The sequence below is a fragment of the Thamnophis sirtalis genome, unplaced genomic scaffold (assembly GCF_051295495.1).
Source record: "Thamnophis sirtalis isolate CommonGarterSnake01/CBP01778 unplaced genomic scaffold, rThaSir2_p1.2 scaffold_5, whole genome shotgun sequence".
Lineage (NCBI taxonomy): Eukaryota > Metazoa > Chordata > Lepidosauria > Squamata > Natricidae > Thamnophis > Thamnophis sirtalis.
Window position 1 is genome coordinate 101,051,153 of NW_028261385.1, and position 14,441 is coordinate 101,065,593.

A 14,441-nucleotide genomic window follows, 5' to 3' on the forward strand; every position below is an offset into this window, starting at 1 on the left:
TATTAACACTTCACGTGATTTTGATTCTATCCTTCTGTTTATGCAGCCTAGAACTGTTATTGGCTTTTTGGCAGCTGCTGCACACTGCTGGTTCATATTTAAGTGATTGTCCACTAGAACTCCAAGATCCCTTTCACAGTCAACACTATTGAGCAAGGTACCACATATACTGTACCTGTGCATTTTCTTTTTCTTGCCTAAATTAAAACCTTACTTTTTTCGTCATTGAATTTCACTTTGTTAGATAGTGCCCAATGTTCAAGTTTGTCAAGATCCTTCTGTATCTTAAGCCTATCTTCTGGAGTGTTGACTATTCCTGCCAGCTTGGTGTTATCTGAAAATTTGATGAGTTACGCATTTATTCCCTCATTCAAATCATTGATGAAGATGTTGAAGTGTACTGGTACTCCACTGCATACCTCACATATAACACAGGCTACAGTTTAAATTTCAATGTAGACAAATTCGGAGAAATACAAGAGGGATTGTGTGACTTTTGAGCTCTGCACACTTCGGAGATCAAATGCATCTCTATGTAACTCTTGGGTGATATACTGAATGTGTTGCTGTTGTCAAAGTAAACAAATTATGATTCCACTTATTCTTCACCTGTCTATTTATAAATAAGCCCAATTTGTATAAAATGCTGACTGTTTCCAGTGGCCTCTTTCCAGTGGAAAGTAAGCAAGAAAATTTTGTGACCCAGGTATTTCTTACTTTTCCGAAAGTGAAAATATCAACTAGTTAAACCAAAAATCAACACACAGAAAAATGCTATAAGCAGCTTGTGAATATTTGAATATTCCAAAAATGATGAGCAGATCTTTTATTGCATATAATAAGAATGTTAATTCAGCTACTGTACAATATTTGTGAACTGTGCATTCTAATAGCTGATATCCACATCTATGGAATACTCAGAAGATATCCAGTGCTTTTCAAGAAATGGCAGAAAAGTAGCCTTCACATGGGAAACCTGTATAAGAGTTAACTCAGCTCTTCATAACATTATTTTATCCCTTTGCTCAAATGACAATCTGAAGTATTATAAGTATTTTTTTCAACTAATAATAACAATAACATTACAAAAAATGGAGGGAAAGTCAAGTATGCATGTATTAAAATAGTCAAACCTTGCTGAGCTTGGCTGAACAGTAAAGCAAGCAGTGTTTGAATTTACCAAGCACTCAGTTTCTACTGCCCATTGTGAGTCCCACATCAATAACCAGCTAATACAAGATGGTAACGTGGATCGCTCAATGTTGTCCAGAGGAGGGCATGCTGAGCAACATCCAATCACAGATAAAGAAGATTAATTACATAATATTCACACAGAAGAGGAAGGAAGGAGGGAGGGAGGGAGGGAGGGAGGGAGGGAGGGAGGAAGGAAGGAAGGAAGGAAGGAAGGAAGGAAGGAAGGAAGGAAGGAAGGAAGGAAGGAAAGTATGTTCCAGATGCAAGCTGCTTTGCTTCAAAATGCATAGAAAGGTACCTGAGCACATTGCTAGCATATGTCTTCCTGTTTTTCTCACACATACAGTACCTTGCCTCAGGACTTCAAACAACCCTTGTTCCCTTTCTACAACGTACTATGACAAAGAACTACACAAAAATAAGTACTGGAATTTATGTTACAAAATAGAATTATTACATATCCACTTCCAACATATAACAATCAAGCAATCTTTTGCCTTGAGGGATGACTGATCCAAATTGTCTTCTGTATTTTTTTCTTCTGTTATTTTTCATCTTATAGAGATGGGTATTTTTCTTCCAAAGGGAAAAAAGATTTTAGCGAAATCTTCCTAAACAGGATATATAAGCTTTTTCACTGACCTTAGTTTCACAACAGCCAAAGGATGAAGATTAAGGTTCTCTTCTTTCATTATGCAATCATCCTTATGGCAGTTTGCAGCCTCGCTGACTTCCCAAAGTTGTTTAAATCCAAAGGGAAGTCCCCTCATCCTTACTATAGATCAAAAGGCATGAATTATTAGGGAGACTGCAGACTAATGCTTAGATGGGTCTGTAGAGAGTAAGGAAAATGGCCTTGATTAGACAGGAACCATTTTGCCATTTTTGCCATTACCTAGGCAAAAACGCCTGAAGCATTTTTAAAATCCAGAGCAATGGACAAGTAGTTTATTTATTTTTTGTTCTACAGCATCAGGTAGTTTCATTAACATAATTCTAAGATAAATACCATACAAAATAGAGAAAATATTGTTTTAAATCTACTACCATGTAAATAGACAGTCAATATGTGAAAATTTATCATACAATATATAAGGAGTACACCAGATTATAATCTATTCCTATTAAGTTAAATCATGAAATCCAGCCAAATTTGATAAAACGATGGTTCCTACTTCTGAAATCTCATTTCTTTAACTTCCTCTTCAAATCTGGGATATGTAAAAACCTGCCTCTGAAATAACACAATGGAATTTCTGAGGAACCATTTTGTTGTCATGTCTCTTGTACGTGTAATATTCTTTTGTCATTAAATATTTATCTGCTTTGTCTTATGAACACCAATTCTGGATTACATAATGGGAATGTGTAGCAAACTATTCTGATATTTCTACAAGAATGCTGTATATGTATTTATTTAACTCTAATGAGACCATTAGAGAATATATTCCCACATAACTGTGCCCATATGATAACATACGATAACAAACTGGAAGATTAACCAATATATAAACCTGAGTACTTACTATTAAAGTAAAATATCTTAAAGTAGAAACATCTATTAGAATTTTGTTCATATTTTGTCAGTATCAACAGCAAAATAAATTCCATTTAACAGCATACAAAAGCATTTTACTCCTTGTAATTTCATACACATCTCTTCAGATTAATGACAATATTTTAATATTTTCTTTAAGGAAACAAATCTGAATTATGATTAAGACTTAAAAGATTTTAAATGTTATGTTTTCAGCATGCATGCTCAGAATATAGAAGTATGGTTACTCCTTTTGAACAGTTTCCACATAACCTCAAACAACCTCTGCAAAAGGATACATGCCTAATGTCTATAAGAGATTTTTGGGCAGTTACAATGAAAGAAAATACTGTAATCTGTATTTTATCTAATTTTTCATTTTTAAGCAAAACAGGAATAAACATTTTAATTATTGATTTCTGTATCTAAATTTTATGAAGCAGTCTATTAATTAGTATAGGCAAAATATAGACCAAACTGTTTACATTTGGAGAAATGTGTAAATTTTAAAAGAATCCCAAATTTATATAAAGGGAGGTAAGTAAGGCAAACTACAGTTAACAATTCCTTTCCTGGGCATTCATTTAATGCTTTAAATTTCATAATACTATAATTTTGAATAATATCTGCACTTTGATATCAATAAAAACATCTTAGTATAAATTTATGGAAGTCCCATTTAATGGATAGCGATGCTCATCAGTTAAACTTAATTAAATGAAATGAAAATATTCCCTTGAATTGCTGAAGTAGGTCTTATATTGGTATAGTGGTTAAGGCATCAAGATAGAAACTGGGAGCTCATGAGTTCTAGTCCTGCCTTGGGCATGAAGCCAGCTGAATGATCTCATGCCAGTCCCTCTCTCTCAGCCTTAGGAAGCATGCAATGGCAAAATCACTTTCAAAAAAACTTTCCAAGGAAACTAGTTTTCTAGACAGTTGCCAGGCATCAATACTGACTTGAAGGCATAATAATCATCAGTCAATTACAAAAGGCAATTTTACTTAGAAGAGCTTAAATCCTGCGATGACACCTAAAATATTATCAAAAAACAACAGCACAGGTCTATCTCCCAGCTATATCCTTGGGAAGGACTCAATAGGTGGCTAAAAATGGCAATTCCATCTAAACATTGCAATGACAATGTAACCAACCATAGCAACAAAAACAACAACAAAGGATTGTGTATATATTGTTCATAGAAACTCCGGGAAATTATGAGTTCAAGACCTGGATTAACCAGGAAAGCAAGCTGGGTGGCTTTGGGCCATTCATTCACTCTCAGCCGAACCCACTTCACAGGTTGTTGTTGTGAAGAAAATAGGAGGAGGGAGGAGTATTAGGTATGTTTAATTCCTTGAGTTATTCATAAAAATAATGAAGGTGGGATGAAGAAGAGAAAAGAGACACAGCAAGGCAAAATATTACATGACCAGTACATTAAAAAAAAATAGCAGGCAAAGCAGATAACAAAAATAACTGGCAATGGTAAAGGGCAGGAAAGTTGAATAAAGAGACAGAGGAGATAATTCTGGCTGCCCAACACCAAGCCTTAAGAATAAATGCATATAAAGCCAGAATTGAGAAAATAGCAACAGAAAGCAAATGCAGGCTCTATAAAGGAGCTGAAGAAACTTGCTTTGCCTGCAAATAAGAACTGGTGGGACCACAAAATAGATAAAGTAATAGAAAATAAAGACCGTAACATGTTCTGAGACCTTAGAATTTAAACATAAGCATCTGCCGCACAACACTCCAATAACTGTTAATTAGAAAGACAAAAATGTCTGGATTGCAACACTTGGAGGTAGTAGAAGAGAAGAGACAGGCTTAGAGACAATCACAAAATATAAAGATCTGCAAATAAAATTAGAAGAAAGAAAGCATAGATAGTATCAACAGTAATAGGTGCCTTGGGTGCAATCCTAAAACAATTGGAGCACCATTTGAACATGATCGGCATTGACAAAATCGCATCCATCAATTGCAAAAGGCAACTTTACTTGGAATAGCATATATCCTGCAATGATACTTTTAATATTATTAAATATTATTTGGGAAAGACTTGATTGATGGACAAAAATGCCAAATCCAATCTAAACATCAGGCTTATGACTGATCATAATAATACAAAAGAGGAAAGACTATAGAGTTGTTAAAGACTTTTCAGAACAAGGTTTTATTTTTACCTTTAAAAATGTTGGGAATACTATTGAGCAGCGTGAGACTCTTGTTCCAATTTAAGTCTTTGTGGATATAAAAAAGAATTTCATAAAAGTTCTTATAAGCAGCAACACAAAAGTTGTCACACACGAAAGCTGTTGCAGAACTAATGCTGTTGCTAGAATCTGAAAAGTAGCCCTGGCAGAGAATGAGGTTGGCTCAAAAACTAACTTCAAAAGAAGAGTTTACAGATAGCTGGTTCCCATCTATTATGCATTCTCATTTAAGTAATGGCCTGCCAGGTACCAAAATTGGGTTTTGGAAAGGCTGTTCTAAACTTCTTATTATTGATGTTTATTGAATAAATAATGTCTCAAGTCCTGCTATGCTATCTCATCATGGAGGGGGTTGTTCATGAGATGGATGAGTGAAGAATGATGGGAGTTTACACCAAAAGTATATACACTAGAAGGTCACCCAAACTATGAAGGTCATCCAGCTGCCCAGCTAAAGCAGGCACTATATATTGGACACCAATGATATAGGAAGAAGTTGAAGTTGGAAGACCACTTTAGTGATAACAGCAAAGGCATAATTCATACTGTGTGGGAAGAGACTGTGGAAACTATCCCTCAGTTTTACAAGAGAATCACATGGTTGGATAATATAAAGAAGTTGATGATTTAGTGACAGATGGTGGTTCCCTAGGGTTGATTGGCATTCAACCTACTACTAAGGAATTGCTGAGGTTTTATTGAAATACTAGTCATGTTTATGAGCCTTCGGGATATCTAATGGCTGATGATGCCATGCAGGAAAAGAAAATCCCAAATGGCAAAGACAGAATTACATGGAAACATGGAACATTTCTTATCACAAGGAAACTCAATACAGTGAAAAAAATGAAATGAAATAAAGACACATTGACTTCCTAAGCATCAGCACACTGGACTACTCAGGAGGTGAGAAATTAGAATACTTGGATATAATGTAACCAATGACTGAATAATATCAGTTAGACTACTCAGACAATTTTTCTGGGTGGCAGTTATTCAACTTTATGTTTTAACCAGCAGACAAAAAAGTAAGTTGACAGGTATTATAATAAAGTTCAACCTAAAATCCACAGAGGGTGCAGAAAAAGATGCTGTTTGTGGTGTTAATTGAAATGTCCAAGCTGGAAATAGTAAGAAAAGAAAATGTAGCTGGACTAAATGAGGTAGGAGAATATCATATTTTCTGCCATTGCAATGATTTTAACATATTCTCCAAACAATCAAAACAATACAGGTAGTCCTTGACTTACAATAGTTCATTTAGTGCTAAGTTACAGTAGTACTGAAAAAAGTGAATTATGACCATTTTTCACACTTATGACCATTGCAGCATCTCCATGCTCATGTGATCAAAATTCAGATGCTTTGGCAACTGATTCATATTTATGACAGTTGCAGTTTCTCAGGATCATGGGATAACCTCCTGACAAGCAAAGTCAACAGAGAAGCCAGATTCACTTAACAACATTCACTACGACTAACTTAACAATGGCAGTCATTCACTTAAATGTACCAAGAAAAGCCATAAAATGGGGCAGAATTCACTTAGCAAATTTCTCACTGAGCAACATAAATTCTGGGCTCAATTGTAGTCGTAAGTTGACCTAAGTACATAGACATCACAAGACAGAGACCAACAAATATAAATTGACTATATTATTGGTGCAAGGAGATAGAAGAGGTCAATTATAAAGATGTGGCAGGAGCTAATTATGAACCCAATCACAAATTATTCATGTGCAAGCTCCCAGCCAAACTAAAATGGAAGAATAAAGCTTCCAGTTTTTATTATATGGTTTTGAGAATATGACTACTATTTTCAAGGGGAACATTTGGAATTGCTTTAAAGATTTCAACCTCAGGAAAAAATTTGAATAGGGAACCAGGAAAGTGATATTTTCAGCAGTTGTTAAAAACGAATATCAAAATCTTGCAAATACCAAGAAACAGATGGAGAGAACCTCAGTCTAGGATAACTCACTGCACGTGGCTTGCCTTCGCCAGATCGCCCCCCCCCCCAACTTGCCCCACTGACTCGCCCCAGCCAACACAACACAGGACAACTCTCCGCAGGACAATTCAACATGGGATAATTCAATGCACGATAACTCAACATAAGATAACTGTACTGTTATCCACCACTGTTTCTTGGACATTATTTTAAATTTTGTCATTCATATTTCATTTTGTCCCTCTTTTAGCATACTTTCTTTAATAGTTCTATTCCACCATGTCTTGAATAATATCAGATCAGACATATTTGATCTGAAATATTTTTTTCCAGGATTGAAAACCCAATATTATTTATTTACTTATTTATTTATTCAATTTTTATAGCAGCCCATCTAAATCAATAACTCTGGACAGATCCCATTTGAAAAAAATATACAGTTAAAATAATAAAAACATTTTAAAACAATGAAAACTAAATAAACAATTTTTAGCCAAAATTTATCTTTGCAGTAGCCACATTTTGTAGCGCCATAATGAAAATAAGACAAAAATAGCTAAAGAAGTAATTGGTTGAAGAGGTTTTATTCCTAATATCACTTTTAGATAGTTAATTTTAATTAATACATTTCTACAGTATATTTACTTTATATTATACTTTTTCCATTTTTAAATTTATCATTGATTGGCTAGTTAATATATTAATATGGTAATAGAGATGTGAATATAATAACATTATGTGATTTGTCTTTCAGTACATTTCATATTAATTTGCTTCATTTTGTTACTGCTCTTTTAAATTTGCTTATCATTGATTGAATAAATAAGCTAAGACAAAAAAAATTCAGACAGTTGTTAGAAGAGAAAATAAGCAATATTGCAGCATCTGTCAAGTCAATGAGGATGGAAATAGATGCAGAAAAACAAGAAAATTCATCCAAAACATCTTCAAACTCAGAAAAAGATTCCAGCCTCAAATAGGTATGCTGAAGGATGACAATGAACAGATCCAAAGATCAGGAGAAAAATATTGAAAATTCTGTACAGTAGAGATGTATAAATGCAAGATACCTTAGAACAGGGGTCTCCAACCTTGGCAACTTTAAGACTGGTGGACTTCAACTCCCAGAATTCCCTAGCCAGCTGGCTAGGGAATTCTGGGAGTTTAAGTCCACCAGTCTTAAAGTTGCCAAGGTTGGAGATCCCTGCCTTAATAGATATTCTATGTTTGCAAGAACCTGTTATATTATCATTCATTCTACAGTTTTCATCTAATATTTTAGCATGGAGAGGGGAGCAGGCAGTTAGAATGAGCAGAGCACAACCAAGATTGGCAGGAAGAGGTCAATGTACATTAAAGAACCCTTAATTTTATTTAGGATCATGGTGCCAATACAAGAATAAGAAAAACCAGTGGTTTTTATGTCTCCCTCCCCGAATCCTTAGAAAAGATCACCAAGCTGTAATTTTAAATCTGACAGATGGAGAAAATTTTTAGTCATTTTTACTGAAGTAAAGTAGTCATGTTTACTGAATTCAGTAAATTTAATTTTGCTCTTCTAATTTATTGTCTCAATTTCAAAATATACAGCAATCTGGACCAAACAAAACCCCAACTAGTCCCTTATCCCAAACATAGTTGAACATCTCTGACTTAGAGGTGTGTTGCCCTGGTTAATTTAATACATATGTGAAACACAAATCAACATTGGATTCCATAGAGGGCTTTTTTAAGTCCTGCTAACTCACATACTCCCCCTTCATATTCTGCAGTAGGAGTCTTTTATTCTAATTTAATTTATTTTTATCATGCATTTTGTTAGTGCTTTAGTTTTTCATGAGCTCATGGGAATTCTTGGGTCCAATTATTAATTCATGAATAATAAAAACTGAACATGATCATACTGAAGCTGATAATTCTTGTTTTCAAATATGGTTCTCCGAGTATTAAAAGTATTCAATTAAAACTCATGTGAGAGACGGTAATGTAAGTGACAAACATGAAATAATTGATGCCAAGAAACTGGTAAGGTGAAAAGTTCCTTCAGCTTTAAATATTACCTGCTCTGGTTTGATGGGCTCAGTTGTCGTAAAGATGTCGGAATAATGCTGTCTTTCAAAAACTCGATCCAATACTTCTAATTGTTGCTGAGTAAAAAGATCTCCCCGCATTTGTTTCCGAAGGAAGTCTCGACCCGGAAGCGAATGGCCATTTGGTATAGGGGATTCCTGAATACCTTTCCAAAAGGGAAGAAAAAAATGCAGAGACAGATAACTATTACTACAGCAATTAAAGCATATTTTTCATTTGAAGTTAAAAATGTAGCATATCACATAAATAAAGGTTACCAGTACACATTTGCTTTATGAGTGTCTGTGTGTCTGTGTGTTTGTCTGTGAGTGTTGCTAAGTTTTATATTTATGTGTTTATATTCATAAGATTAATCCATGAAGTGTTATGGTGAAATGGTATAAGAGATCATACAGCTGCTGAGTAATTGATGCAGAAAATATTTAATTAAGCATAATGGTAGTCAAAAGTCATTAAAAACATCACAAAATATCTCTTCTTGTAAATTATACTGAAATATCAAGTTGTTTACATATAGTCTTCTAAAAGAATACAGGCCTCTTTAAATTCAACACTCTCACTGAATAGTAACTTCAAATTCCTCTGGGACGCTAACACAAATACAGGCAATGGCAAATATTTCTTTTCTGCTATGTACCCATCTGCATTCCAAAAATAATGAAGAATTGCTGCTTCAGTTTAAGAAATGGTAAGTATCTCTAAAGAGTGGAAGGCAAACTGGTAGCTCTTTAGCTCCCCAAAAAATTATATCTGGTCACTGATATGAAAAAATGAGTGGACCTAAAAAGAGAGAGAGGAGAAAGATTTGCCTACATTTAAGGTGGAATAAACAGATTAAATTCATCTTTTAAAAATATTTGCATTAGAGCAAGGATTTTCCAATTTCTATGAAAAAGTAATGTTTGGTTCAAGCATCAATCAAGTGATGAAAATAAACAATGCTGATGAGTTTTCCATTCATTCCATTCATATGCTTTATATAATATGCAGTGTATTGTTAGTATTCCAACAAAAATGGTGTGAACATATCAAGAGAGATAGGAGGAACTGAATATGTACAGCTCAGGCGTGTCAAACTCGGTTTCATTGAGGGCCGCATCAGAGTTGTGTTTGATCTTGGGGGGCCAGGTTGGGCATAGCCAGGGTGAGCATGGCCAGCTTGACGTCACTCCGTCAGCGTAAATGGGCTCCTGAGCTCCGTTTTCAGCTGCAACGGCTTCCTGCAACCCTCTGCCAGTGAAAACAGAGCTCAGGAGGGCCGTTTTTGCTGACAGAGGCACCGCGGGCTGGTCTTTCACTGTTTCCAGGGGAGCCCTATGGGCCAGATCTAAGCACCTCATGGGCCAGATTGAGCCCCCAGGCCTTGAACTTGACATCTCCATCTTTCCCCATCATGGCATTAAAAGTCTATATTTCGTTCATTCTTTATTCCACCACCATCCTCTCCAATCACCTTTAATCACAGAAAAAGGGGTTCATTTTTTATTTGTTTAATAGTAAAAAAAACACTGGATTTTGAAAATGTTAGAAATACAGGCAGGATTTCTGTAGTGCCAATAATCTTCCTCCACTTTCCTCTTTATAACAACACTACCTGTGATACAGGTAGTCCCCGTTTAGCGAACATAATTGGGACCGACAACTTGGTTGTTAAACAAAGCAATCGGTAAAATGAAACAGTTACTATGTAGATGATCTCATTTCAGCTTTCCTTTGTTTTATTTCCTTTGCTTTATTTCTTTGTGAAGATTGTAAATGTGAGAATTGATCATAACGTTACAGCTCAGAATGGTCACTAAATGAAGCAATTGCTAAACAAGAACTACCTGCTGGTGAAATCTTTCAGCAGCCCCTCTAGCTCCTTGTCCCTTTACAAGAATCTTTTTCATATATTTGCCATTCAATACATTTTCATATAACAACGAAAAAGCACTTAGCTGCCATCAATATTTTTTAAATCCAAACTACAATCTGCCTTGCCTTTTCAATAAAACAAGTCTACACATAGAAATTGTGCATCTATCTCAATGTACAATGTATATATATATATATACACATGTGCATATATACATACACATGTTTACATGCCACACCATGCAGACACGCAAACATGTATCTCATGATTACATTTCCTAACTTTCCCAAATTATGTAATACCTCATAGGACAAGCCCCGGGTTCAGTCAAGCATAGCTTATAAAATAAAAAAATCTGGAAGCTACTGCAGGCTGGAAAAGGCCAAGAGTGCTTTTCAGCAGAGCATGCAAATGCTTGTATTAGACTTTTAGGTTAAATCAATATTATCTTGCAATTGGATGTTAAAGTTATGCATTTATATAATTTTGATGAATAGAAAGAAAATTCAGTTTCAGCTTTACTGAAATCAAACATTTCCCATTATTGTCTTGGGGCATCCCTACTAGTTGTTTACAAGTTACAGAAACTGCTATTATTAATATGCATTACACTCAAATGTCTTTGTAAACCTTAAACTCATGTTGAAAAAGTGTCAGGCCCAGAGTGCTACCTGAACAAAAAATATTCAGTTCTAATATTAAGGCAAATTTATATGATTGAATACATTGTTAAGGTGTAGACTGTAAACTCTACATTGGTTTCAATTCTACAAGTGGGAGGAGAGGGGGGGGAGGATAGTCCAATATTGATGTTCTCTGAGCATCCAGCAATGTACAAAAATTATAACATCTAAAACCTATGTGCTCTACAGATCAGTCAAACAATAATTGCACCCAATAATTGCAATCAATTCCCTAAAGACATGGTCAAAGCCAGGGGTGAAATGTTGGGGTTTCGCAGGGTTCCGGGAGAACCTGTAGCTAAGATTCTGTGCAGTTTGGAGAAGCCCTTCCCCCAAATCCCACACCTGGCTGACCCCTCCCACCCCTTCCAGGAGTCCCCACAAGGCCCATTTTGGATGCAGGTAAGTGCAGGGCATGTGGGAGGTTCAGGGAAGGCAAAAATGGGTCTACCAGAAGTTTGGGACAGCCGGAAATGGGCCCATTTCCAGCCTTCAGAAGGCCTCCTGATCCTGGGGAGGACCGTTTCGCCCTCCCAGAGGCTCAAGGAAAGCACCTGGAGCCCGGAGAGAGCATAAATGCCCCCCATGGTGCAGGTGGCTGACTAGGCCATGGTCACCATTGCCACACCCACCCAGCAACCAGGAAGAGAACCCCTTGCTAAAAATTTGAAGCCCACCCCTGGACAAAGCTATAAAAAATAACCATGAGCCACAGTGAAGTTCTGACCTGGCTTGGTGCAACATTTGGAAACAAATAGAGTTTCATTGACTAGTTCCAAACTTTAGTGTTTCATTAAGTTACTTGTACATAGTTGAGCTTTTAGGGTGGCAGGGGAGAGGGACACTTTTAAAAGGATAATATAACTCGCAGCACATTGCACAGTGTGTTCTTCATTTATTCATACACTTCACTTTTCTCGGCCCACAACTCCTAAGAGAACAAGCATTAGTGGCTGGGGTTGAATCAGTGCATGTCACTGTGCTTGGTCCACAGGTCACATGAAACTGTAAAACTACATTAACAAAACACATTTGCTACATGCTGGGTCTAGGCGATTTATGGGTGAATAAGATGGTCTGGTTCATCCAACCTGCTCAAATATGAATGCATTTGCACAAAAAGCTGAATTGCCAACATATCCTAGCCTATCATATTGCAGAATACCACTGTTCTTGTGCCAGCCCCTGAAAGCCAATAGGGACATCAGTAAAATAGCAGAAAAATCAAATATCCAGGTGTCAGCCTTGCGAGGAAGGCCATACAAGAAGCACATCCAGATTAACTAATCCTACTTGTAAGGTTACATTAAAAGAATCTCGCAAAGACTGAACATATTTCTCTTCTCTCTCTTTTAGTATCTGGAAAACTAGGGAGGGTATTTTATGAAACTTTTACACCACATGTGGAGGAGATTGCCTTTTATCAAACCGTTGCCTAAACTGCAGCTCTTTCTATTGTCTCCCAAGGTCATCCACACATATCACTATCTCAGGTCTGGAAAAAATGTTATTTGTCACCCCAAATGAAAGAACAATCCCAAATCAGGGCAAATGGTATGTTGTTCTGCCCAAGAGCTTCCAAATAACTTCTGACTGACTATGCTACCTCAAGCAAGATGTGGCCATCATGGAAATAAGGTTCTGAAAAATGCACAATTATAATTTAATTTTTATTATGTACAGTAATGTTTTATTGTGGCCATGGATGCTTTTGGAGTGCATCTTCTAGCCAGGTTTCTCTGGCTTGCACTTACAGAGTACAGCAGAGATGGCATTTCTATGACTAACAATTCTTGTGTAATGGAAAGTATTTTCCAAAATGATGAAAGAACAAGTTTCATCTTAGGGTACAATCGGGGTCAAGCCAAGAAAAACGGTATCCAATCTGGGATCAAAACTCTGGTATATATGTGTTTCAAGTAAAAAAAAAAAAAGATTGGCCAGTGTGTGGAGAAGCAATTATTGCAAGAATGTACACATAAAATTAAATCACATATATCACTGACACAATCCTGATCCATCTGGCAGATATTCTGTGGCTGGTTTTAACTTTCAAAGTAACTGTTGGGTCTTCATTGTAACTCATACTACATAATACATAATTGCACTGTGTAACCATAAAAAGATTTTCTACTGCAGGAATAAATCAGAGATATTTTGTTTTTTTTTGGGGGGGGGGAACAATATAGTATAACATCTATTTTAAGATGCAACAGTCTAATTTGACATCATTTGTTAAAACAGCTGAGGGCATTTTCTGGATCAAAATGCATAATCTATGTTTAAGTAATTTATATTTAATTTTATATTAAGTGATTTTTGTAATATGCTTTGTTGGTTTTTATTGCAAACCACCCAGAGTTACCTTATGTGAGAAGGGCTTCCATATACATATACATATTCCATATAATCTGTACATAAATCTCACCAAGCTGTTGGGCATTTTCTTTTTCTTTTTTCTACATGCACATTTTGTATCTTAACTTTTTTAAAGGCAAGTACTTTCTTAATGCTATTCCTTATGAAAAGAGTTTTAAGATCAACATCTTTTTAAATTAAAAATCAAAACATCTGCAGTTAACATTCCCTGTCATACGTAATATCGAAGGCAGCTATGTATTCATATAAATCTAGTCCTTAAGAATAATATACCCAGAGGTGGTATTCAGCAGGTTCTGACCAGTTCTGGAGAACCAATAGTGGAAACTTTGAGTAGTTCAGAGAATCAGTAAATACCACCTCTGACTGGCCCTGCCCCCATCTATCCTCTGCCTCCCGTGTCCAAGCTAATAGGGAGGGAATGGGGATGTTGCAGTAACCTTCCCCTGGAATGGGGTGGGAATGGAGATTTTACAGTATCCTTCCCCTCCCATGCCCACCAAGCCACACCATGCCCACCAAGCAACACCC

General features: G+C 36.1%; 1 protein-coding gene across 1 annotated transcript in view; it reads right to left on the bottom strand.

The window, feature by feature from the left end:
• The window catches only part of PAX5 (paired box 5), a 250,175-nt gene that overhangs the window by 162,728 nt on the left and 73,006 nt on the right, over nucleotides 1-14,441 (bottom strand). The window contains exon 6 of the mRNA XM_014051605.2: nucleotides 8,963-9,138. Within this exon, the coding sequence (XP_013907080.1) occupies nucleotides 8,963-9,138 (176 nt within the window). The remainder of the gene's footprint in view (nucleotides 1-8,962; nucleotides 9,139-14,441) is intronic.